General features: G+C 48.7%; 1 protein-coding gene across 2 annotated transcripts in view; it reads left to right on the top strand.

Moving 5' to 3' along the window:
• The first annotated feature begins 5,592 nt into the window (after nt 1-5,592).
• Nucleotides 5,593-26,293, top strand: part of Adamts13 (ADAM metallopeptidase with thrombospondin type 1 motif 13) — a 32,578-nt gene continuing 11,877 nt past the window's right edge. For both annotated transcript variants that reach the window (XM_087899827.1, XM_087899826.1), the window contains exons 1-20: nt 5,593-5,757; nt 6,037-6,106; nt 7,761-7,909; nt 10,059-10,142; nt 10,389-10,513; nt 10,634-10,780; nt 13,180-13,326; nt 13,777-13,939; nt 15,330-15,434; nt 16,120-16,271; nt 16,373-16,436; nt 18,512-18,638; nt 19,952-20,100; nt 20,555-20,675; nt 21,425-21,505; nt 22,285-22,466; nt 23,310-23,445; nt 23,526-23,655; nt 24,260-24,445; nt 25,924-26,110. In XM_087899827.1, coding sequence (XP_087755953.1) covers nt 5,641-5,757; nt 6,037-6,106; nt 7,761-7,909; nt 10,059-10,142; nt 10,389-10,513; nt 10,634-10,780; nt 13,180-13,326; nt 13,777-13,939; nt 15,330-15,434; nt 16,120-16,271; nt 16,373-16,436; nt 18,512-18,638; nt 19,952-20,100; nt 20,555-20,675; nt 21,425-21,505; nt 22,285-22,466; nt 23,310-23,445; nt 23,526-23,655; nt 24,260-24,445; nt 25,924-26,110 — 2,622 coding nt within the window. In that variant the 5' untranslated portion in view covers nt 5,593-5,640. The remainder of the gene's footprint in view (nt 5,758-6,036; nt 6,107-7,760; nt 7,910-10,058; nt 10,143-10,388; nt 10,514-10,633; nt 10,781-13,179; nt 13,327-13,776; nt 13,940-15,329; nt 15,435-16,119; nt 16,272-16,372; nt 16,437-18,511; nt 18,639-19,951; nt 20,101-20,554; nt 20,676-21,424; nt 21,506-22,284; nt 22,467-23,309; nt 23,446-23,525; nt 23,656-24,259; nt 24,446-25,923; nt 26,111-26,293) is intronic.

Below are 26,293 nucleotides of genomic sequence, written 5' to 3'. Positions count from 1 at the left end.
CAGTAACACAGATGAGACTTCCACAATCGTGTAGTTTTTTCCTTCCTTGGTTTTCAAAGTTTAAAGATGCACAGCAAATCTACATGCCACTTAGGAAGGTCAGGGAGCCCCTTGGTGGTGGTGAAGACCCATGTGCTGAACACGATTGGCTTCCCTCTCCTTCTTAAAGACCCAAGGGATCCAGATGAGTTCAATGACTAGGAGAGAAAAGAAGTTTTGTAAGTTGAAAATTTTGCACTTACATAATTATCCGTGGTAGTTCGAGCTCTAGAATCAAAGCGGGTATTTTTCCCTCTCAAGGTACTATATGCTTAGAACTCAATCTCTTTTAAACATTTTATGATACAGAATACAGAATGCCCTCTTGTTAAGACCTCTTGGTAGTAACCAAACCTTCCATTTATTGAACATTTACTGTGTGTCGACTGCTTTTACATACTTTGATTTATGCAATCTCAACAATACATGAAGTGCCTTTTTCCCCCTTGAGACAGAGTTTCACTATATAGCTCTGCTGGCCTGGAACTTGCAGTATAGACCAGATTGGCATCAAACTCAATACATCTGCCTATCTTTATATCCCAAGTGCTGGAATTAAAAGTGTCACCACCACACCCTGCAGAAATGGTTGTTTTAATACTTTTACTGATTGGAATAATAGAAAGTCAGAAAAAAAATCTAAATATTTTGTTTAAGGTCACATAGTTACTATAGCAGAGCTAGGATTTCTTTATTTTCATTTTTCTGTTGGTGCTGACAAACCCAAGGCTTTATAAATGCTAATCAAGTACTCTTTACCTCTATACTTCCAGTGTAGGAACTGAGATTTAAACTCATTTGTTGAGTTCTGTGTCCTGCAATGTTAATTTTCATCCTATTTTCTTTCTTTTTTCTTTCTTTATTTTTCTCTTTCTTTCTTTCTTTCTTTTTTGTTTTGTTTTGTTTTGTTTTGTTTTAAGACAGGGCTTCTCTGTGGCTTTGGAGCCTGTCCTGGAACTAGCTCTTGTAGACCAGGCTGGCCTCAAATTCACAGAGATCCACCTGTCTCTGCCTCCCAAGTGCTGGGATTAAAGGCATGTGCCACCACCACCCGGCCTTATTTTCTTTTTTAAAAAATTTTTACACAATACAATTTATTGTTTTTCTATCCACTATCTCCCTCCATACCCTCCCCCACATCTTACTCCCCAGCAAACTTCAAGTTCTTTCTCCCTCCCTTCCCCATCTCTCCCTAAAACAAAAAAACAAAAAAAACAAAACAAAAAACAAAAAAAAATCAAAATAAACACAAATAACAAAACGAAACAAAAATCTCACAGAAAACCCCATAGAATCCATTTTGTGTTGACTCCTGGACTGGGCCTGTCCTGGAGTGTGACATTCCACTAGAGAAAACTTATTCTACCTTTCCCAGCAGGTTATCAATTGCAAATAACTTCTTGGTTAGAGATGAGACTTTGTGTCCATTTTCCTCTTTCTCAGTGCTGGAATTTTGTCTGGCTTGAATCTGCACAGGCCCCACGCTTGCTGTCACAGTCTTTGTGAGTTTGTATGAGTCTGTATGTTGTAATCTGAGACTGTTTCCTCGGAGTCATTCATTGGCTCTTATAATCTTTCCACTTCCTATTCCACATAGATCCCTGAACCTTGACGGGAGAATTTTGAATTGCATTGAGGGCTAAGTGCTCCATAGTCTCTCACTCTCTACACATTGTCCAATTGTGGGTCACTATGTTAATTCCCATTTACTGTGAGAAGTGTCTCTGATGGAGGCTGAGAGATGCAGTGTGTCATTAGGAGTCATTTTATTGCTATGTTCCTTTGGCAGAACAACAGTAGTAGTTTTTCCTCTAGGCCTATGATGTATTTGGTCTCAGGTGCTTGGCCACTTTAGCAGTGTACTGTATGGGTCCCATCTCATGGAGTAGGCCTTCAGTCCAATCAGAAGGTGGTTGGTTCTCTCATAACTAGTTTAGTTTATTTCATCTTTATTTAACTTTGGTGGGCCTTATATTTCAAGAAATTCATCAATTTCTTTTAGGTTTTCCAGTTTGTTAGAAAATGTCTTTATGGTTCTCCGAATTTCCTTGCCATCTGTTGTATTATTTTTCTTTTCATCTCTAATTTTATTAATTTGACTCTTCTCTCCATCTTTTGGTTAATTTGGCAAAAATATCTGTTGCTTTTATCAAAGAACCAACTCTTTGTTTTATGACTCTTTGTATTGTTTTTGTTTGTTTCTCTTTTGGTGATTTCAACCTGAGTTTGATTAATTCTTTCTCTTCTTCTTATTTTTCTTTTCTGTTTGTTTGTTTGTTTGCTTGGTCGGTTGGTTTTTTGAGACAGGGTTATTCTGAATAGCCCTGGCTGTCTTGGAACTTACTCTTTAGACCAAGCTGACCTCAAACTCAGAGATTCACCTATCTCTGCCTCCTGAGTGCTGAGGAGGCCACCACTGCCTGGCAATTGTTTCTTCTTGTATTTTTAGAGTTTTCAGATGTGTCACTACAAACATGAGATACCTCTGTACTGGCATTTCATTTGTATTTTAATAAATAAAACTTGCCTGAGGATCAGAAAATTAAAACAACCCCACTGGCCAGCCTTACAGACCAGGCAGCAGTAACATACACCATTAATCCCAGTAGCCACACTAGTTTGCCGTAGAAGCCAGGCAAACTGGTGCATGCCCTTAATCCCAGAACTAGAGAGGATTATAAAACAAAAAGAGACAGCTCTCAGGCTCGGTCTCATTCTGAGGATCCTGGAGGCAGGCTTGCCATTTTTGATTGAGATCAAGGTAATAGTCAATGGCTGGCTGCTTTGCTTTTTTGACCTTCAGGTTGAACCCCAATTTCCATCTCTGAGTTTTACTAATTGTGCTTCATAGGCACTTAGCGCTATGAACTTGCTTGCCTCTTAGGCCTGCCTTCATTATATTCCATAGGTTTGAGTTTGAGTATGTTGTGTTTTCATTTCCATTCAATTCTAAAACGTTTTTAAATTTTCTTATTGATTTCTGTCTTGACCCAATTTCGTTCTGTGGTGAGCCACTCAGCTTCCATGACTTTTTATACTCTCTGTCATTTCTTTTGTTGTTGACATCTAGCTTTAATCTTAATGGTCAGAGAGAATGCAAGGTGTTATTTAAGGTCTCTTATGTATACTGTATGGTGGGTATATCTGTTTGTTTGTTGTTGCTTCTCTCCCCCAAGCAGCCACAGTGGTTCTCTGATCAGCTCATAGCCACTTTTCTGAAGTCTAGCACAGTGCCTTTCTTAGTCTTTGCAGGAGCTCAGATAAATGTATGCCATCTGGATGAATGAGTGGGTGAATCTAGCGGAGGGGCAGAGGCAAAACGCAAGCAGGAAAGAGGAGTGCTGAGGGAGCACCACCTCAGAGAGAGGGACTGAAGGCTTGGTCCATCCGTTCAGAGTGCTCACACTCACACGCACAGCCCCGCACAGTGATAACACACATACACATAATTCAAGAATAAAAGTTAAAAGCCTAGGAGTTGGAGAGGTGGTTCAATGGTCAAAAGTTCTTCCTGATCTTGCACAAGACTAGCATTTGGGTCCTGGCACTCACACTGGGGATTCAACACCTCTTTTGGACTTCTACACTCACATGGTGGTACACATTCAAGCAAACAGAAACACATATGCACACAAATAAAAATGTACTAAATATTTTTCATTAAAAAAATACACCTCAAGAAAGCAAGAGAGTAGAAAAGCACCCAGAGTCAGTCTAGCCCAGCACAGTCGGTACATATCCTCCCCGTTGAGGGGCTAAGCGAGGCTGCAGATTTAGCTGGGGAAACAGAGATAGTCATCATTGGGAAGTAATAGTCAGTTGCCTATCACTGTGGCAAAATATCTGAGGTAATCAACTTTATAAGGAGGGAAGGTTAATTTTAGCCTGTGGTTTAAGTCATAGCTGCTTAGGCCCGTAGCGAGTCAAAGAATCATGACAGAAGGATATGACAGAGAAAGGCTGTTGGCCTCATAACCACCAGAAGACCCTGCGCTGGGAAGGAAAGAACTGGCCACCCAATATCTTTAAAGGCCACAGTCTCAATGGCTTAACTTCTTCCCACTAGGTCCCATATCTGAAATGGTCCACCAGCTTCTATAGACTGGTGATCAAACCTCCAATTGATGGGCCTTCAAGAAACATTTGAGATCTATACAGTCAGGGGTCTCTAGAGGAAGAGAGTGGGTGGCATGAATACATATCACAAAGGGCATTTAGTAGATTGACTTACATGGTATGAGTTAGTGTATTAGTCAGGGCTCTCTAGAGGACTAGAACTGATAGAATGAATCTATCTATCTATCTATCTATCTATCTATCTATCTATCTATCTATCTATCTATCTATCATCTCTCTATATATCTATCTAAAGGGAATTTACTAGAGTGACTTACAAGCTGTGATCCAGCCAGTTCAACAATGACTGTCTCCCAACGGGAAGTCCAAGAATACAGTAGTTTGGTGTAGGTGGGTCTTAGTTGTTCGGTCCTGAGACTGGATGTCCCAGTCAGTCTTGGTCTTCAGTATACACCATCAGAATCTAGAGAATAGACGCACAGGCAAAGAGCAAAGGTTTCTCTCTCTCTCTCTCTCTCTCTCTCTCTCTCTCTCTCTCTCTCTCTCTCTTTCTTTTTTGTCTGCTATATAGCAGCTTATAGGCTGCTATAAGAAGGAATGACCCAGATTTAGGGTCTTCCTACTTCAAATTATCCAGTTAACCAAAAACCCCCACAGAAGTGCCCTGTAACTTAGGTTTTAGTTAATCCCAGATGTAGTTAAGTTGACAACCAAGAATAGCTCCCACAGTTAGGTAGTTTAACAATGGTCATCTGTGTACTCAGGAGGCTGAGAACCTGGTAACTGTTTAGTCTGTAAGGTTGAATAGGCCATTTAGATGGCACTGAAGGTCTGGAGGATTCCTAGAGAGTCACTGGTCTTCCTTCCTTCTGTGTCAAAAGATCAAAGAAGCTGGATTCTGATGTCATCAAAGGATAGTGGTGGCAGCTGCAGATCAGGTGGACAGTGTCAAAATAGTAGGGATGAGGGCAGGGAGATGAGGTGAGGGCACAGGGTGTCTGCAAGTACAGGGCAGGGAGAGGCACAAACTCTGCCAAGGGTAAAGGGACAGGAGAGCTAGAGAGAGCCTGGAAATGGAGGCGCCAGAGGAAAGGCAGGCCAAGAGGCCAAAGCTGTCACATCCTTAGAGCATCCTCTCCTTGGTCAGTCAGCGATTCCAGCCACCCAGGGCCTGTCACTTCACATGAACCCACAACCCAGGGGTCCTATCTAGAGCTTGCTCCTGTCCAGACTGAACTGCTAGGCCAGACCCTCCCAGGAGGATAGGTGTGCACAGCAGAAGGACTTTCCTAGTGCAGGACATAGTTGGGATGCTCTTCACTGGGAACCATACCAGGCAAGTTCCTAGCAGAAGAAGCTGCTTGCTGCCTGCCCCATAGCCCTGCCCTGGGAGGAAGATTCACTAGAAGAGTAAACACCGCCTGATGTCCCGCCCAGCCAGCAAGAGAAGTCTGTCACATTCCACACTAACCAGACTCCCAGTCACCAGGGCTCCTGTCCAGCCATCCCCTGCCTTTTCCAAGGATGAGCCAGCTTTGCCTATCGGTGACATGCCAAACGTTTCATACTGCCAGTATCAGAGGAGCCCTCACCGGTGCCTTCTTCATTCTGAGCTGCTGCGGGGTCTCTGATTTCCAGAAGGTGGGATTACATGAGCTCCAGGTGTTGGCATCACTTGGGAGAGGGGGCTGCCAAAGCTCTTGGGTGGAGTGGTTGTGGTCTTTCTGCTGGCAGAAAAGGAAATTTGATTACTCTGGTGAAGATGACAGGCTCTGTTTTGTTGCAGACCTCTATGGACCTCTCTCCTCTCCTCCATGACGAGGTGTGACCCCTCATTCTCTGTCTCTATATCTCCCGTCATCCTCTCTCCCTTGGTCTTGTCTCCTTTCTCCTTCTCCTCCATGTCTTTTTATTTTGCAGAGTTTTCTTCAAGATCAGGAACCCAAGGAGGCATCCTCTTACTTTGGCCACCGTGCTGCTGCATTCACAGGTAGCTGTCTTGCGCGCTCTAAGCCAGGGGGATTTCTTGAGCCTTGGGTGAGGGTCTAAGGTAGTTTTCACCAAATCAGTGCCATAAGGGTTCTGGTAGCCATGGATGCACGAGGTCAGAGACGCTTTGTGTCTCTCTGTTAATTAGTTTCACTGCTTCCTGCCAACTTGATAAAAACTGTTTCGGGTGTTCTGGCTGCCCTGGAATCCTGACTCCAGGCTTCTGTTTAGTATCACAAGGGAGGGGGCGTTCATCGGCTGGCCTCTTTGGCCTGTGGATGGCCTTCATGTAGCTGGCCGATTTTCAGGAACTTGTCACTTCTGGTCATAGTTGTAAATATTTATTCTTTCTTTGGGAACAAGGTAGGTGCCAGGCCAAGCAGTTCTGGCTCCTGTCCTGTAGATCTCCTCATGGTAAAGGCTTTCCCATGACCTATGACCCTGTCTCTCAGGATGCCATCCCTTTTCCCAGAAGAGCAGTTGGTGATTCGATTAAAACCATGGTTGGGGGATGGACTCTGGAGCTAGCTCACTTGGTAAAGTACTTCTGTGGAAACATGAGGACCCGAGTTCTAGTCCCAGCATCCATACAAAAAAAGCTGGGCATGGTAGCCCACGTTTCTAATTCCCATGCTGAATAGAGGCAGAGCACAGTGTGCATCCTTCCCAGACCACAGAAAAACTGGCCACAATGGAATATCTTCTCATCCTTTCCATCCTGCCCACAAGTCAGGAAAATCCCCAGGGCTTGCTGGCCAGCCAACCTTGCCTATTTGAAGAGCCTTGAGTCTCAGTGAGAAATCTTATCTTAAAAAACAAGGTGGGTGGCTCCTGAAGTTGACTTCTGGCCTCCTTCAACATCACACAGACACTGGCAAGATCCAGATGGGGCTAGCAGTCAGGCTGAAGAGGGTTAGGGATGTGCTTCTGCCTGCAACCGGTTTTCCTCTGGCCTAGGTGGGATACACACTGTCTGGATCCTTGGGTCCTCTTGCCTCTGGACTCCTGAAGGGCTAGGACGATGTCACCTGGGCTTCTAGTCCTTCTGTATTCCAGAAGAGAGTGAGCACTGCAGGACTCCTGTGGTCCAGGGACCAGAGGTGTTTGCCTTCCTGTTGGCTTGTTTATGGAACACCTATTTCAAGGCTGAGACTGCTTTGCTAAGTACTGATCCAGCCCCAAGGCAAGATCTAAAGACAGTAGACAACTTGCAGTCTGCTCTCTCTGGAGCTTGAAAGAGCAGGATTCTAAAGCAGGACCCTGTCTCCAGGCCTTTATTCCTCCCCACTTCTCACCCAAGAGAGAATCCTCAACTCCTTAGCCTTAGCAGGAGAGTTCCAGGTGGGAGGGGCCAGGGAAAAGGAAGTGGATCTTGCCTCTTGCAGTGCCTCAATTAACTGAGGCCCTGCTCCCCTTTGTGAGAGCAGCCTTGGAGAATCATGCTGTGGGGTCCTAGGAGAACTCTTCGCTTTCTCTTTTCAGCCTGAACTGGGCCTTGTACCCACTCCTTCACCACCTTCCTCAGGCTGAGAACTGGACCCTGGGAGTGGACATGAAATTGTTCTTTTGACTTCCAGGAGTAGCTACCCCATCTCTGTTAGCTTCCCAGCACTTGTTTTTCAAAACCTTTGTCCTCATCCTCCCCCTCCCTCTAGGCCATCCTTCCTCTCTCCTCCAGAGACTGAGATGGAGAAGGACTGTGGGGGACATTCTGCACCTAGAACTGCTGGTAGCTGTGGGTCCCGACGTCTACCAGGCTCACCGGGAGGACACAGAACGCTATGTGCTTACCAACCTCAATATCGTGAGTGGTGGTGGGCTGGCAATGGCTGGTCCAGGAAGGTGGGCTCAGGGTCTCTGGTGGGTCTGTGGGCTCTCTCTCTGAGCCTCTGGACATAATGCCCCACCCTCGGGGATTGTGACCAAAAGTCAGTATGTTTGAACTCGCATAGAAGCTGAGGGTCTGCGGAGCTCATGGCCCTAAAGAGAAAAGGAGGTCACTGCTGTCTTCCTCTTCTCTCATTTCCACTGCAGCAGAGATGGACAAAATCAGGGAATCCCTTTCAATAACTCCTCCCCCCAGTCTCTCAGTTCTGCCCCAGTGTTCATGTGGCCAACAGTGAGTGCAGTCTGCACACACTGCTCCCTCTTCAGAGGCACAGAGAAGATGAGCACTCTAGGTGTGAACAGATGCTGTTCTGCCTGGAGATGTGAGGCTCCCTTTCTCACCGGCACCTCCTCCGTGTGATCTGATGGTTGGGAGAGCAGAGGCGCCTCACACCCTTAACCCTTATGTCAGAATGGCCAAGACACAAGCAATATCAAGCTTTCCTCAGAGAGGACATTCGTACAGTGCACATAAGACATATGTGTGGTATGACAGTTCCAGACCTTCAGAAATTCACACTGGACCAATGGTATTCGTGAGCATTCATATGGTGTCACTAGACCCAATGTGAAAAGAGTGGTTGGGTCTATTTGCTGGAGCAATGTCTTCAAAAGAATGATGAACTAAGCTGGGGGTTGTAGCAGACACTATCAGCCCAGCATCCAGAAGACTCAGACAGGAAGGTCACAAGTTTGAGACCAGTTTGGTCTTATTGGGCTGTCCCAAAAAGAGGGGAAAGAAGGAAGGAAGGAAGGAAGGAAGGAAGGAAGGAAGGAAGGAAGGAAGGAAGAAAGAAAGGAAGGGAAAAAAAATAGTTCAATAGGTAAAGGTGCTTGCCACCAAACACAACAACCTGAACTTAACCCAGACCCCACATGCTGGAAGGAGACAGCCAGTTCCTTCAAGCCGTCCTTTGACTTCCATATGTATGCACGTATGCTACAAAAAGTGTAAAATTTAATGAACTGACTCTAGGAATTAGTTCCGGCCAGTGACTGACAGCCCCAGCAGTCTCCTCCTCCTCTCCCAGGTCTGCCACAGAGATGGGGCTGGGCAGGGAGTCATGAAGAGATCCTAGGTGTGGTTCTGGAACAGCATTTGGTCCCAGTCACTATCACTCTCTCTAGAACGGCTCAGGCGTCAGCCTGGTCACCCTTTTCAGGTCAAAGGAAAAGTCTTCTCTGAATCCACCTCACCAGTCTCGGCGCCAAAGGTTGTCTGTGTGCGACCACACTGTCTACCCCAGGCCTTCCCTCCTACGTACAGTTGTGGTCTAAGTCCAGAGAAACCTGTGTAGGCTTTTAGTCTAAAAACCCCTGGGGTGATGGTTTTTCAACGAAATGATTCCTTATACCAGTTGGAAACCATTGTCTTTAAATTTTGGGGTCCCTCCCTCCAATTTTAAGTTGCCAAACCCAGGCTCCCTTGAGTTCTTCACATGCCATTAGAACAGGAGTTCTCAGTCTATGGGTCATGACCCCTTTGGGGAGGGGATAAAACAACACTTTCACAGGGATTGCCTGAGACCATCGGAAAGCACAGATATTTACATTATGATGAATAAAGTAGCAAAATGACAGTTATGAAGTAACAGTGAAATAATTTTATGGCTGGGGGTGGTCACCACAACATGAGGAACTGTATTGAAGGGTCAGAGCATTAGAAATGTTGAGAACCATTGATCAGGTGGTACCTGAAACAGAGTATCTAATTTTATTCTCCATATCTGCTAGCCAGGCAAGGCTTGATCTCCACCTTATAAAACAGAAAGCCTGTAAGGAAACTGAGGCTTAGTGATTGGTGACCTGAGCCTATAGCTCGGAAGAGGCAGAGTTTAGATTCAAACTCAGGTCTTCCCAAGGCATGAGCTAGAGAGCCACCTCTAGGTATGAGGCCTAGAGGCTCCTCTGACAGTCTACAGTTGGCTTCCAGCACACAGACAAGATTTTCCACCACCCCTAGCCCCCATGGGGTGCCCTCTTTACCACTGGTCCTGCCACTGGGGCTTCTGGACCGACTCTGAACACGTGTGTTGCCTCACTGTCTCTGTTGTTGCCTTCTGCAGGGGTCAGAGCTGCTGATGGACCCATCCCTGGGGGCTCAGTTTCAGGTGCACCTGGTGAAGCTGATCATTCTCTCTGACTCAGAGGTGGGGACAACCCCTAACTCTGTGATCTTCATTCTTTCCTGCAGAACTGGTAGGGGGGTGGTAACTGTGGGGCTCAGTTGTGTGGATGGCTCTCCCAAAACTTTACAGAGCCTCTGTTTCTCCATCTGTCACGTGGGATAGCAATAGGATTGTTATAATGTGGACCAATTGAGAAGCACATTGGCAACAGTCAGCGCCATCCTGGGTACCACTTCCGCAGAGACAGGCTCTTTGGTTGCTTCCTAGAGTACTCCAAATATCACGACCAACATCACCTCATCCCTGATGAGTGTTTGTGAGTGGAGCCAGACAATCAACCCCCACGATGACCAGGATCCAAGTCATGCTGACCTGATTCTCTATATAACCAGGTAACTGAGATCCCCACGGGGTGCTGCTTGCTTGGGAGGGCTGCCTATGATCTTCCCTTCTTTATGCACCAGCAGCATGGCTGGTGGAGCCTTCCATATGCTTCTTTTTCCCTTATCAAGGTTTGACCTGGAGTTGCCTGATGGTAACAAGCAGGTTCGGGGGGTCACCCAGCTGGGAGGTGCCTGCTCCTCTTCCTGGAGCTGCCTCATCACTGAGGACACTGGCTTCGACCTAGGGATCACCATTGCTCATGAGATTGGGCACAGGTATGTAGCCTCACCAGCTATCAGCAGACTGGTCAGACAGCTGGTGTAAGTTCCAATGTGGAGGGCTGTGGCCTAGGCAGCCTGAACCTTTTGCAGAGTCTGTCAGAAGATTATACCCTGAACACAAGTGTCTTGGCAGGGAAAAGTTGAGGCTTTCTGATTACTGAGTGATTAACATAAATTCTTCTTTTCCAAATGAACAAACAACCAGGCGGTGGTGGCGCACGCCTTTAATCCCAACACTCAGGAGGCAGCGGCAGGAGGATCTCTGTGAATTTAGGGCAAGTCTGGTCTACAAAGTGAGTTCCAGGACAGCCAGAGCTGTAGCACAGAGAAACACTGTCTTGAAAAAAAACCTGAATAAACAAGCAGTAGTTAGAAAATAATTTAATTTTTAAAATTTAAAAAAAGTGTGTGTGTACATGTGTGTATGTGTGTGTATATGTATGTGTGTATATGTGTATGTGTTTCTGTGTGTGTGTGTGTGTATGATGTGGGGTGAGGGTCATGCCACAGTATGCATGTAAAAGTCAGAGAACAACTTTGTGGAATTGGTTCTCACTTTTACTCAGGTTCTGAACTCAGGTCATTACACTTGTGCAGCTAGTGCCTTCACCCGCTGAACCAGTCAGAAAATAAGTCTTATAGGAAATTCCAATAAAGAAAAAAACTGAAGGGGACTGGAGAGATGGCTCAGCGGTTAAGAGCATTGCCTGCTCTTCCAAAGGTCCTGAGTTCAATTCCCAGCAACCACATGGTGGCTCACAACCACCTGTAATGAGGTCTGGTGCCCTCTTCTGGCCTGCAGACAGAATATTGTATACATAATAAACAAACAAATAAATAAATAAATATTTTAAAAAAACAGAAAAGAAAAAAACTGAAGATCATCCTAAGTCCTTCCATGTCTTAGTTACTTTTCTAAGGCTGTGAAGAGACATCGTGACCACGGGAACGCTTATAAAAGAAAGCATTTAACTGGGGTCCTGCTTACAGTTTCAGAGGGTGAGTCCATGGTCATTAGTCCATGCAGGGAACGTGGCAACACACAGGCAGGCATGGTGCTGCAGCAAAAGCTGAGAACTTTATATCTTGATTCACAGGCAGACAAGCAGAGAGAGGAGACACTGGGCCTGGCATGGACTTTTGGAACCTCAAAGTCCACCTCCAGACCCACACGTCTTCCAAGGACATAGCTTCTCTAAAAAGTCCATACCTCCTAATCCTTCCAAACAGTGCATCAATAAACATGATAATATATGGCGGAGGCAGGGGGCTTTTTCTTATTTAAACTACCACACACCACTTACAGAAATGTCTCTTCAGCGTTATATTTAATTTTGCTATTTTGTTCATTAGTGCGCACACACCAGGATTGTGGCATACGTTGTTATTTTGATTCTATTGTGATTTTTAAGACAGGGCCTCATATGGTTGCTTAGCCAACTGTCAAATGCTGGGTAAGATTACAGGTATTTGTTACCAGTCCTTTTAAGTAGCTATACATTCCAAACATTTCTCAGCTCACAGGTCTCTTATATTTTGTTCCATTTTGTTTTGTACATTCCGCAACTTAATCTCCTCTGGTTGAACAGCTAGGGTATTTCTGATCCCTTGATGCTGTGTGTATTGTGTATTCTTGTAGGCAAATCTTTATTCCTGTGTATTATCAATTTATTTAGAGTGACATGTTTCTTTTCTTGTTGATTTCTAGGATTTTTTAAGTTAGGCAAATAAAGTCCAATTGTTGTAAAAATGTCAAATGATATGGAAATTTGCAGAGTAAAAAAAAAAAAAAAAGAAAGTTTCCCTCCTGACAGCCCACCTTCCCTCTGAAGTGGTGTGGGCTCCTGGGGGTGGAAGCCAGGCTCTCCAGATCTCCCAGAGGACCAGACCCCAGCAGCTCCTCCACTGCCCCACCCCCAGCCTCTTAGGCTCCTAGGGTCTGCTCTGCTTGAAGTGCCGGGATATTCAGGCCTTGCCTGAAAATAATCCACTCCCTAGGAGTAGGAAGGAAAACAGCAGCAGCCCCCGGGCTTCTCAACCACAAGACAGCTTCAGTGTGGATAGTTCTCCCAAAGCTGAACACACCCAGGCCGGCCACCAGAGGGCAATCTGCTGGCTCCCAGTCCCCAGTTCCCATCTTTACACCCCAGACTTGTATTCATGGATTCGTGGATTAGGTCAGTTAGTCTATGGTCAAAGCATTTTGCTATTTATTAGCCAAAGGAGGAAAGAGTTTCCTTGTTGGACCAGCTCTCCTCCCTTCCTCATATAGATGGGAAACGGAGGCAGGGCCTCCAGGACTCCTTCTGTTGGGCTGACTTAGCTTGTAGCAGAGTCCAGGTCCAGGGGACACAACCCCAGCTGGCTCTTCTCGGAGTTTCTTCTCCCAACAGCTTCGGCCTGGATCATGATGGTACTCCAGGCACTGGCAGCACCTGTGAGGCCAGTGGTCATGTGATGGCGTCTGATGGCGCAATGCCTGCTGGAGGGGCCCTAGAGTGGTCTACCTGTAGCCAAAGGCAGCTGCGGCACCTGCTCAGGTACAGCCTCCACCTGGACAGTGCTGGCTGTCACTCTCATCCTGCACAGCAATCTTTACCCCAGCCCACTCTGCTGCCATTACTTCCTGTCCCAGAGCCCGCTCTGCTCCCTGTACTTCCTGTCCCAGAGCCCGCTCTGCTCCCTGGTCGCTACCTCCATCCCTTCCCATCCCTCCTCCGTCATTCTTTTCTGAACTTACTCTATTCCATCCCACCCCGGGCCCATCCCTCAATGCCCCCTTGTTCTCTACTTCCCCTACCTCCTACTTCCGCCCTTTCATGCCAGGCCATTTCTGATCTTCATCATTTTTCAGCCCTCCACGTGCTTCATTCTACAACCATCCCTGTTGGGTCTCTGCCCAGCTAACAGGCCCCCGCTCCACTTCTGCTCTTTTGCCCTGATCCCACTGGTGTCCACCCAGGTCTTGAGCCCTGCCTGATCTGTCACAGCACAGGGCGAATGCACTGCTTCCGGGACCTGCCTGGGATGCAGTCAGGACCTTCAAGGCACCAGCTGGAGGCACAGCCTGGCCTCTACTACAGTGCAGATGATCAGTGCCGCGTGGCTTTTGGCTCCGGGGCTGTCGCCTGCACCTTCTCCAGGGAGGGTCTGGTAAGTCCCACCCTTCACTAGTCTCACTACACCCTACTCCCTGGCCCCTGGTACAGTGACCCCACCTGCTGGGTGCCAGGCACAGCCGAGGACCACACCAGGGCTCACTTGGTTTAACATGCACAGTTTACAACCAGCAGTTAGGTACCTGATCTTGTCTAATGCTTGTGTTCAGTGTATCGTGAAATAAGAAACGAGTGCACACACATGTGTGAGCGTGCCACAGTACATTAGTGAAGATGAGAGGACTCTGCAGGGTGGATTCTCTCCTTCCATCATTGGTTCTGGGGATTAAGCTCAGGTCATTAGGTTTGTGTTCTGATCACTTTTACCCATCTCCCCCCTCCTTTTGGAAGTATTAAATATTGTTTTTTTAACTAAAGTCCCCACAGTTTTGATTTTGATTTACAGATTATGTAGTGGTTTCTGGCACAAAAGCATCTAATCTCTGCGGGTGGGCTCAGCATAAGGGCTTCCAGGAGGCAGAGGCCTCCAGGCTCCCCAGAGAGTAGGAATGTGGCTCACAAGAGCTGGGAAATGGAAAGGCCAGGGTCCTCCAATTCAGACTTCCTGCCTGGGAGGTGTAGGACCTTACCCCTTTGCCCTGGTGAGCCCTTTCCTCCTTCCCTTCCTCCCTCCCTCCACAAAAGCATTAAGAATTGTATTTAGGGGCTGAGGATGCAATTTAGTAGGTAAAGTGCTTGCTCTCCTGGTATATCCAAAACCCCAAATTTGGCCTTGGGCCACACAAACTGGCTGTGGTGGCACATACCTATAATCCTAGAACTCTGGAGGTACAGGCAAAAGAATCAGAAGTCAAGGCCATCCTTGGCTAGATAGGGAATTCAAGGCTAGCCTGGGATACAGATATTGTATTTTAAAAATATTTTTGAAAGTATTTTTGGAAAATGCAAAAAAATCTCTAAATTATATTTATGATCCATGTTAGGATGCTTGTTTTTCTTTTCTTTTTAAATGATGTGTTTTTATTTTATGTGCATTGGTGTTTTGTATGTGTGTATGTCTGTCGGAGGGTGTCAGATCCTCTGAAACTGGAGCTACAAACATCTGTGAGCTGCCATGTAGGTGCTGAGAATTAAAACAGGGTCCTCTGGCAGAGCAGCCAATGCTCTTAACCGCTGAGCCATCTTCCAGCCCCAGAAAGCTTATTTTTTATTTAAAAGCTTGTTTTTCTCTTCTGATTTTAAATATTAAGACATTCTCATGACCCCTAGAAGTGTGATGATGGGCCCTGGCAAGGTCCATCCCTGCTTCTGATGGACAAGCCAGTCGGCTGTGGTTTGATCTCCCAGAGAGCAGGGCATTGACTGGTCTGGAAGGGACAGTAAGTGGGCAAGCTCTCAGAGGACCACCTGTCCACCTCTCTTAGGATGTATGCCAGGCTCTGTCCTGCCACACAGACCCGCTGGACCATAGCAGCTGCAGCCGGCTCCTTGTTCCTCTCCTGGATGGGACAGAATGCGGTGTGGAGAAGGTTAGAGCAGTGTGAAGGATGGAGAGATGGGGGGGGGGAGAGAGAGACAGAGACTGAGGGAGGGGAGAGTGGGGAGAGAACACCCAGAGCCTCCGCTCTGCATTCCCCTGCTTCCCTGAGTAGGGTCTCATTGGGCTCTCACTCCAAGGCACTGGACCACTCCTCACCCACCCCATCCTCCAGCCCTCTCTCATACAGAGATGAATTTGTTGAGTGACAGCAAGGTCCAAGCATCCCCACTCAGACTGCCCTTGCCTTCATTGCCTGAATCATCTCTTTGGGGTTAATTTCCCCTTTTCACCGGGTACCTTCCTCTGTTGGCAACCTGCTGTCTTCCCAAATAGAATGAGGTGTCATTGTGACCAATGTGGGAGGTCCCTCTGTGGAGGGCACCTGTGGATGAGGTACCTGTATGCTTCAGGAGGTCTCTATGTCTACTGGGAGATCCTCCGCATAAGGAGTGCGGCCCTTATGTACTGTTGGGGTTCTTCCTGTCAGTGAGATCCCTGTGTGTGTTAGGATTCTAATGAGGAACGTTGTTCCTGTGTTGGAAGTCTCTATGTGTGTTGGGGAACTTTGTGTTCTGGAGGGTCCCTCGGGTGTTAGCGGTCCTGTGCGTGCTAACCACATCCTATGTGTGTTGGGTCCCTGTGGGAGAGGGAGACAGAGCTGCCCTGCTTTGCAGTGGTGCTCCAAGGCTCGCTGCCGCTCCCTAGCCGAGCTAACCCCCGTGGCAGCAGTACATGGACGCTGGTCTAGCTGGGGGCCCTATAGTCCTTGCTCCCGTTCCTGTGGAGGAGGTGTGGTCACCAGGAGACGGTGGTGCAACAATCCCAGGTACCTACAGAGGGCTTCCCCGCAGGGAGGGAGGTTGCACCCCATTCTCTCATTGCAGCTGTGGTCACTTTTCCCCCCTTTTGTTTTGTGGGCATTTCCAGGCCTGCCTTTGGGGGACGTCCATGTGTGGGTGAGGACCTCCAGGCTAAGATGTGCAACACACAGGTAGGCTGGTCTCCTAGCTGGGAGGCGGATAGGAGTTAGCCATCAGAATGGTTGACCCATGGTCTCATGCCTCCCTTTGCTAACCCGTGGGGGTTTAGCAAAGCCCCTATGTGATTGCTTCCCTCCCAGAGTATCTATTCACCTTTGAGATAACATCTCTATGATGAGAACTGACTCTGGGAACGGCCCTTGGAGCACACAGTGCGAAGTACTTCATTCAGACGCTGATGTGAAATGCATCTTGTTTAGACAACCATTTCAAAGTTCACAGTGCAGAGGCATTGAGCACACTGGGAGTGCTGTTCCAAACTTCATCCCTGAGGAATAGCCCACACCAGTGAGCAGTCTTCCCTCCCCACCCTAGCAACTCCAAGCTGTGTTCTCTCTCCGGCATCTACTTATTCTGAACACTTTGTGTACACATCGTCATGCAAGAGCCGGCTCCTTTGACACAGTATGGCATTGTTCAGTGTTGTACATGAGTCAATGCTTCCTTTCCTTTCGGGGTCGGAAGAACAGTCCATGATACGACCAGAGTGCTTTGTTTTTCTGTCATCATTTCTATTGTTTGGGTCATTTGTACTTTTTGGCTACAGCGAACCCAGCTGCTGTCAATGAGTTGACTTTAGCTGACTTGAGTTTTCTGTGACAAACCACCACGGGCAGAGTAATTTATCAACAACAGAAATTAATTTCTTATGATTCTGGAAGTCCTGCACTTGGTGTCTGATTCCCAGATGGTCCTTGTTGCCCTGTTCTCCAGAGGCTCAGAATAGATCGTCCTCACATGGTAGAGGGGACAAAAGTAACAGAAGTCCTACAACAGAGCCTCCAGCCCTTTCATAAGAGTCCAGTCCTAATTATTCAGGCAGAGTTCTTGAGCCCTTGCTACCTCTCAAGGCCACACCTCTTGGTCCTGCCTCATGGGGGCCCTGAGCATCCATGAATTTTGGAAAACCACAATGCCTAAAATTGGGATTGCTGCTTGTATAGAAATTCTGTGCTTAATTTAGACTTTTTCCTCTTTCTAAAAGGTCATGTTTATCTTTTTCAAGTGTGTTTCTGCATGTGTGCATGACTGTGTGTGTATACTCACTCATGTTGTGTATTTACCTTTCAAGATCATAATAGGGTGTGGGATCACCTGGAGTTACAGGCAAATCACCTGACATGACTGGCAACCGAACCTGAATCCTCCACAAGAGCAGCCAAGCATGTCTAACTGCTGATTCATCTCTCTAGACCCCCTCCCTGTTTTTTGAAACTGGATCTATCTAGCCTGGCTGTTCTGGAACTCACTATATAGATCAGGCTGGACTTGAACTGACAGAGACCCACCTGCTTCTGCATCCCAAATGCTGAGATTAAAGGCATGCACCACCACACCTAACTTTAAGTTAACAAACTGTTTCTCTTCACACAGGGGCCATTTTTCTATTTTTACCAACAGTGTGTGAGGGTTCCAATATCTCCATGTCCTCTTCTGCACGTGGGTTTTCGCTCCGGTTGCCCTAGCTGTCGTGAGGTGGGAGAATGATTTTTTTTGTCCCGTTGAGTTAGAATGTATTCTCTGCTTCAGAAGTCTGCAGGCTGCTGGAGCATTCAACGTGTGGTGACACACCCCTATCCTGCTCCTTGCCTTTTGCTAAATGCCCAAGGCCTCCTCAGACCTTGAGAGGACGAAGCTGGTCAACTCCAATCCTTTCTTCCCAGCACAGTGAGGCAGAGTGACATTTCTGGGTCTCAGTTCCTCATTTCCTGCCCCGCATGCACCTGTGACAGAATCTACAGCTCGACCACATTTCCTCAGGTTGAGGACTTGGAGCCAGAGGCCCCAAGTGCCACACTACTTCCTGTTTTTCTTCCTGCTGCTGCTGTGTCCTTTACAGATTATCTGGAGTTTTCCCATGGGCAAAGAGAGGCAGATCTGGTCACCCACAGACTACTGAGCTGAGATAAGGCACAGCCCGGGGCTGGCTGAGTTATCCCCATCTCTTGACCCTGCACGCAGGGTGCATGCTGTCTCCCACTGGCAAGGACCCTGCCTGTACCTGTCCTCTGCCTCCTCTGGCCAGGCTTGTGAGAAGACTCAGCTGGAGTTCATGTCCGAGCAGTGTGCCCAGACTGACAGCCAGCCACTGCACCTTCCCCAAGGCAATGCCTCCTTCTACCACTGGGACACCGCTGTGCGGTATAGTCAAGGTGGGCTGTGGGGCCTGAGGGAGCAAGGCCCTGGAGCCCTCTGCCAGACAGAGCTTTTGGGGTTGGCTAGTGTCTTTGTTATTTGTCCTACTGCTGAGATAGAAGATAAAACACCCCAACGAAAGCAACTTCCAGAAGAAAGGGTTTATTCTGACTCATGGTTCCAGGTTACAGTCATCATGGCAGGGAAACTAGCAGAGGAGATTGAGGCAGCTGGTCATATTGCACCTGAAACCAGGAAGAAGAGAGAGAGAGAGACAGGCAGGCTGACAGACAGAGACAGACAGACAGACAGACACACACACACACAGAGACACACACGTGTGTGTGTGTGTGAGAGAGAGAGAGACAGACAGACAGACAGACACACAGAGACACACACACACACACACATGTGTGTGTCTCTGTGTATGTGTGTGTGTGAGAGAGAGAGAGAGAGAGAGAGAGAGCGACAGACAGGCAGACACATACACAAGAGAGAAGAGACAGATACACGCAGACAGACTCACACAGAGAAAGAGGGACCAAGAGAGAAAGACAGAAAGAGACAGACAGGCAGGCAGGCAGGCAGACAGACAGACAGACAGACACACACACACACACACACACACAGAGAGAGAGAGAGAGAGAGAGAGAGAGAGAGAGAGAGAGAGAATCTGTATTCAGCATGCTTTCTCCTTCTTATTCAGTAGATCAGGACCTCAGTCCATAAAATGATGCTGCCTACTTTTAGGATGGGTGTTCCCTCAGCTAATCTAATCAAGAGAGTCCCTCACAATGGGACCAGAAGCGAACCTAATCCAGATCATCTCTTACGGCATCTCTAGAGGCTTGTCTCCTAAGTGGTGACTATAGATCCTGTTCAGTTAAAATCAGCATGAACCATCCTAGTCTCCATCACCCCAGTGCTGGCTGGGCAGGACTTGACTCCTGCTCTGGCATTCCAGGGGCCATATGTTGCTCTCTGGCTTGGTCTGCCTCCTCAGATAGTAAGCAGTGAGGTTCTATCTTAGACGTGTCTTCTTCTGGGCGCGCTAGAGAGACTCTGGGAGATATGTCAGGGGAAATCCTAGCATATTCTTGGCTCATAATCCGGGAGTCAGGGTTATGAGACCAGAATATAATATGGCCTTGGAGGTGAACTGTGGTCCTGGCCACACATGCGTACAGTTAGCTGAGGCTGCTAGGAGGACAGCCCACTTGACCCTGTCTGGCAGAGCTGTGATAGCAGGTCCCAGAGGAGCTTCCTACCTAGCTCATTGGCCTCTTTGTTCACCTTTGAGCACCAGACCCTTGTCACTCTGCCCTCCCAGGGGACACTCTGTGCAGACACATGTGCTGGGCTGTTGGAGAGAACTTCATTGTGAGCCGTGGAAACAGTTTCCTAGACGGGACCCGCTGTGTGCCAAATGGTCCTCGGGAAGATGGGACCCTGAGTCTGTGTGTGTTGGGCAGCTGCAGGGTAGGTATATGGACAACCCAGTGTCCTTGTGAACTCAAGGCTTTCCTGATACAGTAGAAGGTTCTGGGGCAGTGGGTTGGGGAGCTGTGGAGAGCAGGAGGAGGGGAGGGAGGGGGAACTATGGTTGGTGTGTAAAATGAATAAAAAAAATAACAAAAGAAGGCTCTAGGAAAAGGGGGAGGTGATATATGGGGCTAGTCAGTAGAGCTGCCCTGCTGCCCTGTGTCTGCTGGGGAGTATCGTTGGGAACAGGATGGAACTTGGAGACAGCCTATATTATAGTCCAAACTGTGACCTTAAGCAAGTCATCATGGGAGCCTGCTAGGTGCCATTGCTCTATAGGGAAGCTACAGAGAGTTATGTCAATCCAGAGTCTCACAGCCGGCAGAGCTGTGGTACCAAAGAAAACAGCACCCTAATAACACAGGCCTTTCAAACCCCACCCTTTGCACAGACCTTTGGCTGTGATGGCAGGATGGACTCCCAGAAGGTTTGGGATGCGTGCCAGGTATGTGGAGGAGACAACAGCACGTGCAGCTCCCAGAATGGCTCTTTCACGGCCGGGAGAGCCAGAGGTAGGCCTGCCCTGCATGGAGGGTGGGTTTCCCAGCAGTCTACAGGGACCCAGCATCCAAAGTGTTAACCTGGGCTACTCAGGCCACAGCACCCACATGCTGGCTCAGCTACGGGTACCTTCCCATGTGTTTCAATTCATTCTTCCTTCTCTGGTGTCTTCTCACGGCAGACTCAAACTCCAGTAACATTGCCCCGGCAACCAGGATTGTAACACCTCAGTAACTCCCTCACTGTAGCTGTGATGGGGGGGGGGGAATAAGAGGGAACAAGTAACACCCTGAGTAATTGTCAGGTCACTTCTTCCTTCCTACTCAGGTGTCTCAGCAGGGAGAGTACCCTGGACAACAGGGATATAAATTTGCTTGACTTTGATATATATCTCAAATATATCTATCTCTATATCTATCTATCTATCTATCTATCTATCTATCTATCTATCTATCTATCTATCTATCTATGTCGTTTGTCAGCACTGAGTTGCAAGATCAGCAGAGAACTTGGGCCCTGCCTCTCTAACTGTGCCTGTAGCCAAGATCCTTGGGTCTGGTCTATGCTCCTGGCCTTGCCAGTGTCTTTGCAGTTGGTCCTGCAGCCTGGTGTTGAGCTCTTACCATGACGGGGATTCACTGCCACTGAAACCAGCCCTACGACACTGTTCATGTCTCTGTCCCATCTAGAATTGTCTTCTTTGATAGTGGTGTAGGTGACCATGAAGCCCAAGCAGCCCTCTTGCTCTGCTTATCCCTAGAATATGTCACGTTCCTGACAGTTACTCCCAACATGACCAGCGTACACATTGTGAACCGCAGGCCTCTCTTCACACACTTGGGTGAGAGGACTGAAGAACCCTTCCCTGCCCTTAGCTACCATGTCCTTAGTCTCTGAGATTCCTTCGCTCCTGACACCACTGCAAGGTGGAAGGGATCCCCAGATACCCAGACCCCATCGAGAGCTGATGCATTCACAGCTAAGCCTATCTGGTAGGTGGGGGAAGAGTGTAGGTTAAAATTGCCTGAAAAGGAATATGGAAGCTAAGCGTGGAGGGGACCAGGCTGGTCGGCTCCAGGTCCCAGGAACATATGACATATTCCCAGACGATGACCATGCCAGGAATCTGGCCTATTTTCAGAGGACTCCTTTTGAAGATCCTGTCCCGAGTGTCTCAGAGGCTAACTTAGACCCCATGGAGGGAATCTTGGCCGTGGGTCCTAGAGCCTGAAGCCTTATGTGAGCATACTCAGTGGAGGCAGAGGTCACAGCCCTCACCAGCTTCCAGAAAAAGGGCTGGAGCCACCACTCTGGGAAAGCTTCCTGGGCGGGTTGTATGTGGCAGAGGTGTGCATTCTGAAGGAGGGGTTTAGTTCATGAAGATGCCATCTAAATGAGACACCAGAAGGACCGTTCCTTGGGGTCAGGTTTAGAACCTTGGTAGGAACTATGGTCATGATTTGGGGATTAGACCCTGTTGGCAGAAATCCTCCTGCCCCTTGTCTTGCTGCCATCTTTAACCCTGTCCTTTCAAGAGTGGTCCCATCCCACCAAATAGACTGCTGGTCTATGAGGAGGGATGGTGGCCACTGCACAGTGCTGATGGCCCTGTTCTCAAAGCTGTGAGGACCCAGGGACACTACATCGTGGCAGGGAAGACCAGCATCTCACCTAGCATCATACACCCCTCCCTTCTGGAGGACTGCCGTGTGGAGTACAGAGTGACCCTCACTGAGGACCGGCTGCCCCACTTAGAGGAGATTCACATCCGGGGACCTGTCCGGGACGACGTGGAGATCCAGGTCACTGATCAGCCTGGCTGCAGGGTGTGGGGTGGTGGCTCTGGATATCTGCTTATTTATCTGTATTCACTCACTCATTAATCCTTGCAGTAGTTATTTGGAGACCTATTACAAGTCGGGCTCTGGGTAAGGTGAAATGCAGCAGGAGCCACTCAACAGGATTAGTGTATTGCAAATCAGTATAAAATGTGCCAGTGTCCAGGGCACGCAGAAAGCCTCAGAGGCCTGAGAGTGAAAGAGAGGGTAGACTTTATGCTGGCATCAGGGACTGCCCTCCAAGCAGGAAAGCACAGTGGAGCTGAAGGTCTGGCCATGCATGGGCCAAGGAGTCCCTGTAAGAGCTGGCATGTGGGGCCCTTCTTGGGATCGAGGGTGGCTCTTGCTTTTTCTTTGCAGTCAGAGCACATGAGGCCCCGAAAGCTTTCATGTAGGGATATGCAAGAAATACCTCATTCCGTGTGCTCTGCTAAATGCATGTAGGAGTGGACCAAAGCTAAAATGGCCTTCACCTTCACCTTCACCTTCCATCCTGACCTGGACCCCTTCTGCTGAATTGCTCCCTGCCCTGACACTACTCCTGATGACCTTAGCTGTAGACTGCCCCCAACCTCATCAACACTCCCATACCACCCCCACCCTAAACGTACCGCCTTCTTGGTACATCCCTGTTCTGTTCCGCATTACTCAGAGCTACTTGACACTCAAGTCCTGTCTGCCTCTTGGAGTCTGGAAACATAGGACCTGAGGAAATGAAATGATCGAATGCTTTCGGGACAGGGGGATGTGGCAGACACCCCAGGGTGTGCCTGTTCAGGGCCTGAGCTCTCGCCTGTCCTGGTGCAGGTGTACAGACGATATAGAGGGGACTATGGGGATCTCACACACCCAGACATCACCTTTACCTACTTTCAACCGAAGCAGCGGGCCACTTGGGTGTGGACTGCTGTGCGTGGAGCATGCTCAGTGAGCTGTGGGGCAGGTGAGACCCGGGGTAAGGCTTGCCTAAAGTTCTGCTGGACCTCATGTGGAGGTGGTTGAGTCTTTGCTCTGCCCTTCCAGGGCTGCGCTGGGTGACCTACAGCTGCCAAGATCAAGCTCAAAACAAGGGGGTGAATAGCTCCCTGTGCCAAGGGAGCCCACAGCCACCTGCATGGCAAGAGCCCTGTGTCCCTGCCCCCTGCCCTCCATAGTAAGTACTAAGCTGGTCAGACACCTGGCCTGTGGTGACTCCTGGGGCCTGGGCAGACTGGGAACCTTCTCTGGGTTGTTTTACAACTTTAGCTGCTGCTCTGTGGACCAGGCTCTGTCAGTGTCCCCATTCTGCGAGTGAGGACACCAAAACATGAGTACACACAGTCACAGACACAGTTAGGTGTGTGGTCACATCCGCTGCCACCTTGTCTGGATGTCCTGAGGCCTCTCTGAGCTCAGGTTCTCATTGCAAGATGAGTACCCTACCAGGGAGAACGGTGGCAGGGCCAGCACATGGCTTCCTTTGGCTTCTGCCACCTGGTAACAGACTAGTGATAGGACAAGGCCATCTTACTGTGTGTGGGACTAAGAAGGCCCCCAGCCATCACTATAAATACCTTGCCTCAGGTTCAAAAGTATGTTAGGGGCAGTCTCCAAGGTTGGTCTTGGAACAGCAGCTTGGAAACACAGGGCCTGGACCAGACCAGAGGAAGCATCTCATCGGGATCAGCAAGACAGACCTGCTTGCCTTCCATCCAATGCCCCTGAGCCAACTGGGGGACCTGGCCACGGGCCTGATGTTCTGTCCCTTTCCTCCTTAGTTGGACAACTGGAGACTTCAGCCCATGTAGCGTGTCCTGTGGCGGGGGTATTCGGGAGCAGCTAGTGCACTGTGTGGAGACCCAAGATGGTTTCTTAAGGACACTGCCACCAGCCCGGTGCAAAGCAGTAGCCCAGAAGCCAGCCCCAGAGGTGGAAAGTTGCAACTCCCAGCCCTGTCCCACCAGGTGAGCATACTGGGGGGTGGTGCAGCAGGGCTCCTTGGCAGGGTTTGTCCCTGCACCAAGACCAGCCCTTGTAGAAGGTCCTATCTGCCTGAGGGCTCTCACTGACTGGCTCCATCCTGGTGACAGATGGTGGGGCCTGGTCTATATAAACACTGGGGTGCTCACTGTTCAAGAGGTGCTGGGTTGCTTACCTCCATCTTTGAATTTCTAACACCTGGGTGATGTGGGGATAAGGGCTGTGATGATGGCACGACACTGGGAACGGAAAGCTCATATCACCGGTCATCACGGGCTGAATGGCTAGCATGAGTCCCCCATCTGTCTGCCCAGTGGGAGAGCCCTGTATCATTGGTGGCCCACCAATGGCCCTGGCTCCTTCCTCTTCTCTCACACATGGCCAACACTGCAATCCTACTCTTACCTGCTCTCTTAGGGTTTTCTTGCTGTGAAGAGACACCATGACCATGACAACTCTTATAAAGGAAAATATTTAACTGGGCTTGACTTATAGTTTCAGAGGTTTAGTTCATTATCATCATGGCGGGGAGCATGGCAGTATGCAGGCAAACATGGTGCAGGAGAGGTAGCTGCGAGTTCTACATCTTCATCCACAGGCAACAGGAAGTGAACTGTGACATTGGGTGTAGCTTGAAAATAGGAGACCTCAAAGCCCACCCCTACAGTGACACACTTCTACAACAAGGCCACACCTCCTAATAGTGCCACTCCCTTTGGGCCAAGCATTCAAACATACGAATCTGGGGTGGGGAGCATTCCTACTCAAGCCACCACACCTGCAGAGGTGTGATCCAGCCTCAGCCTTCTTGACATTAAGGTGTTCTAGGCAGCCACATGGGTGACATAAAGTGAACCATTTGTCACGCCTCAACTGGTACTGTGAATGCACATGGCACTTGTTTGTTTCTTGTTCTCTACAACTGGGCATGAAGTGTGGTGGTGGTGGGTTGGGAGGGGCTACCCTTGCTTCTTCAGGGCAGCTGAGTAGGGCTCTGCCTTCCCATCCTTGAGCCACAGGTGGAATGTGTGGTTGGCATGCATTAAGTTCATTTTTTAATCTTTAAATTACAACTATGTGTGCACATGCACACGTATGCACACACACGCGCGCGCGCGCACACACACACACACCTGTGAGTGAGCCATGGTGTAAGAGTGGAGCTCAGCGGACAACTTACAACAGTTTTATCCTTCCACCCTGGGACCCTGGGACGACTGTTGGGGTAGAGGCAGATGCCTTTGCCCGCCGAGCCATCTCACTGTCCAAAGATACAGAGTTCTTGTTGAGAAAAACCTGAGGTGTGTTGAACCAGTGCTTCAGAGAAAGCCCCTGAGCTTTGCTTTTTAATGGGGTCTATGTATTGGAATCCTAGATACTCCTATTCACCCTCAGGAGTTAGGCTGCACCTCCCACTAGACAGCAGGGGCATAGCCTGATGACAGCCACGTGTTATCTTCAGACCAGAGGTATCAGACCCTGACCCTGCCATGCCCACCTGTGAAGATCTGGCCTCAAGAAATGTGACATGTGTGCCCAGAGTGGGTGACTTGCAGGACGCAGCCACTGCAGGTCCCTGTCTCACAGATGAGACTGCACCTACGCTGGAGCCCTGTTTCAGGACCACATGTTCTCCAGGTTGGGGCCAGGTGAGTGGATGGGAAAGGAGGGTGGCCAGGATTCCTGGGTCCTTTCTTAGCTGGGAGGATGAAAAATATAGGTTGTCATCTTCCTGCAGGCCAGAGTGAGGACTCTGTCCTTCTCAGGACAGACACACTTAGAGTGCCTCCGAAAGGGGCAAGCCAGGCTAAGAAAAAATAGAGCCCGCTAGA

Source organism: Myodes glareolus, chromosome 21 (assembly GCF_982192425.1).
Source record: "Myodes glareolus chromosome 21, mMyoGla1.1, whole genome shotgun sequence".
NCBI lineage: Eukaryota > Metazoa > Chordata > Mammalia > Rodentia > Cricetidae > Myodes > Myodes glareolus.
Note: the sequence above shows the minus strand (reverse complement) of the source record. Positions and strands in the feature narration are given on the sequence as shown.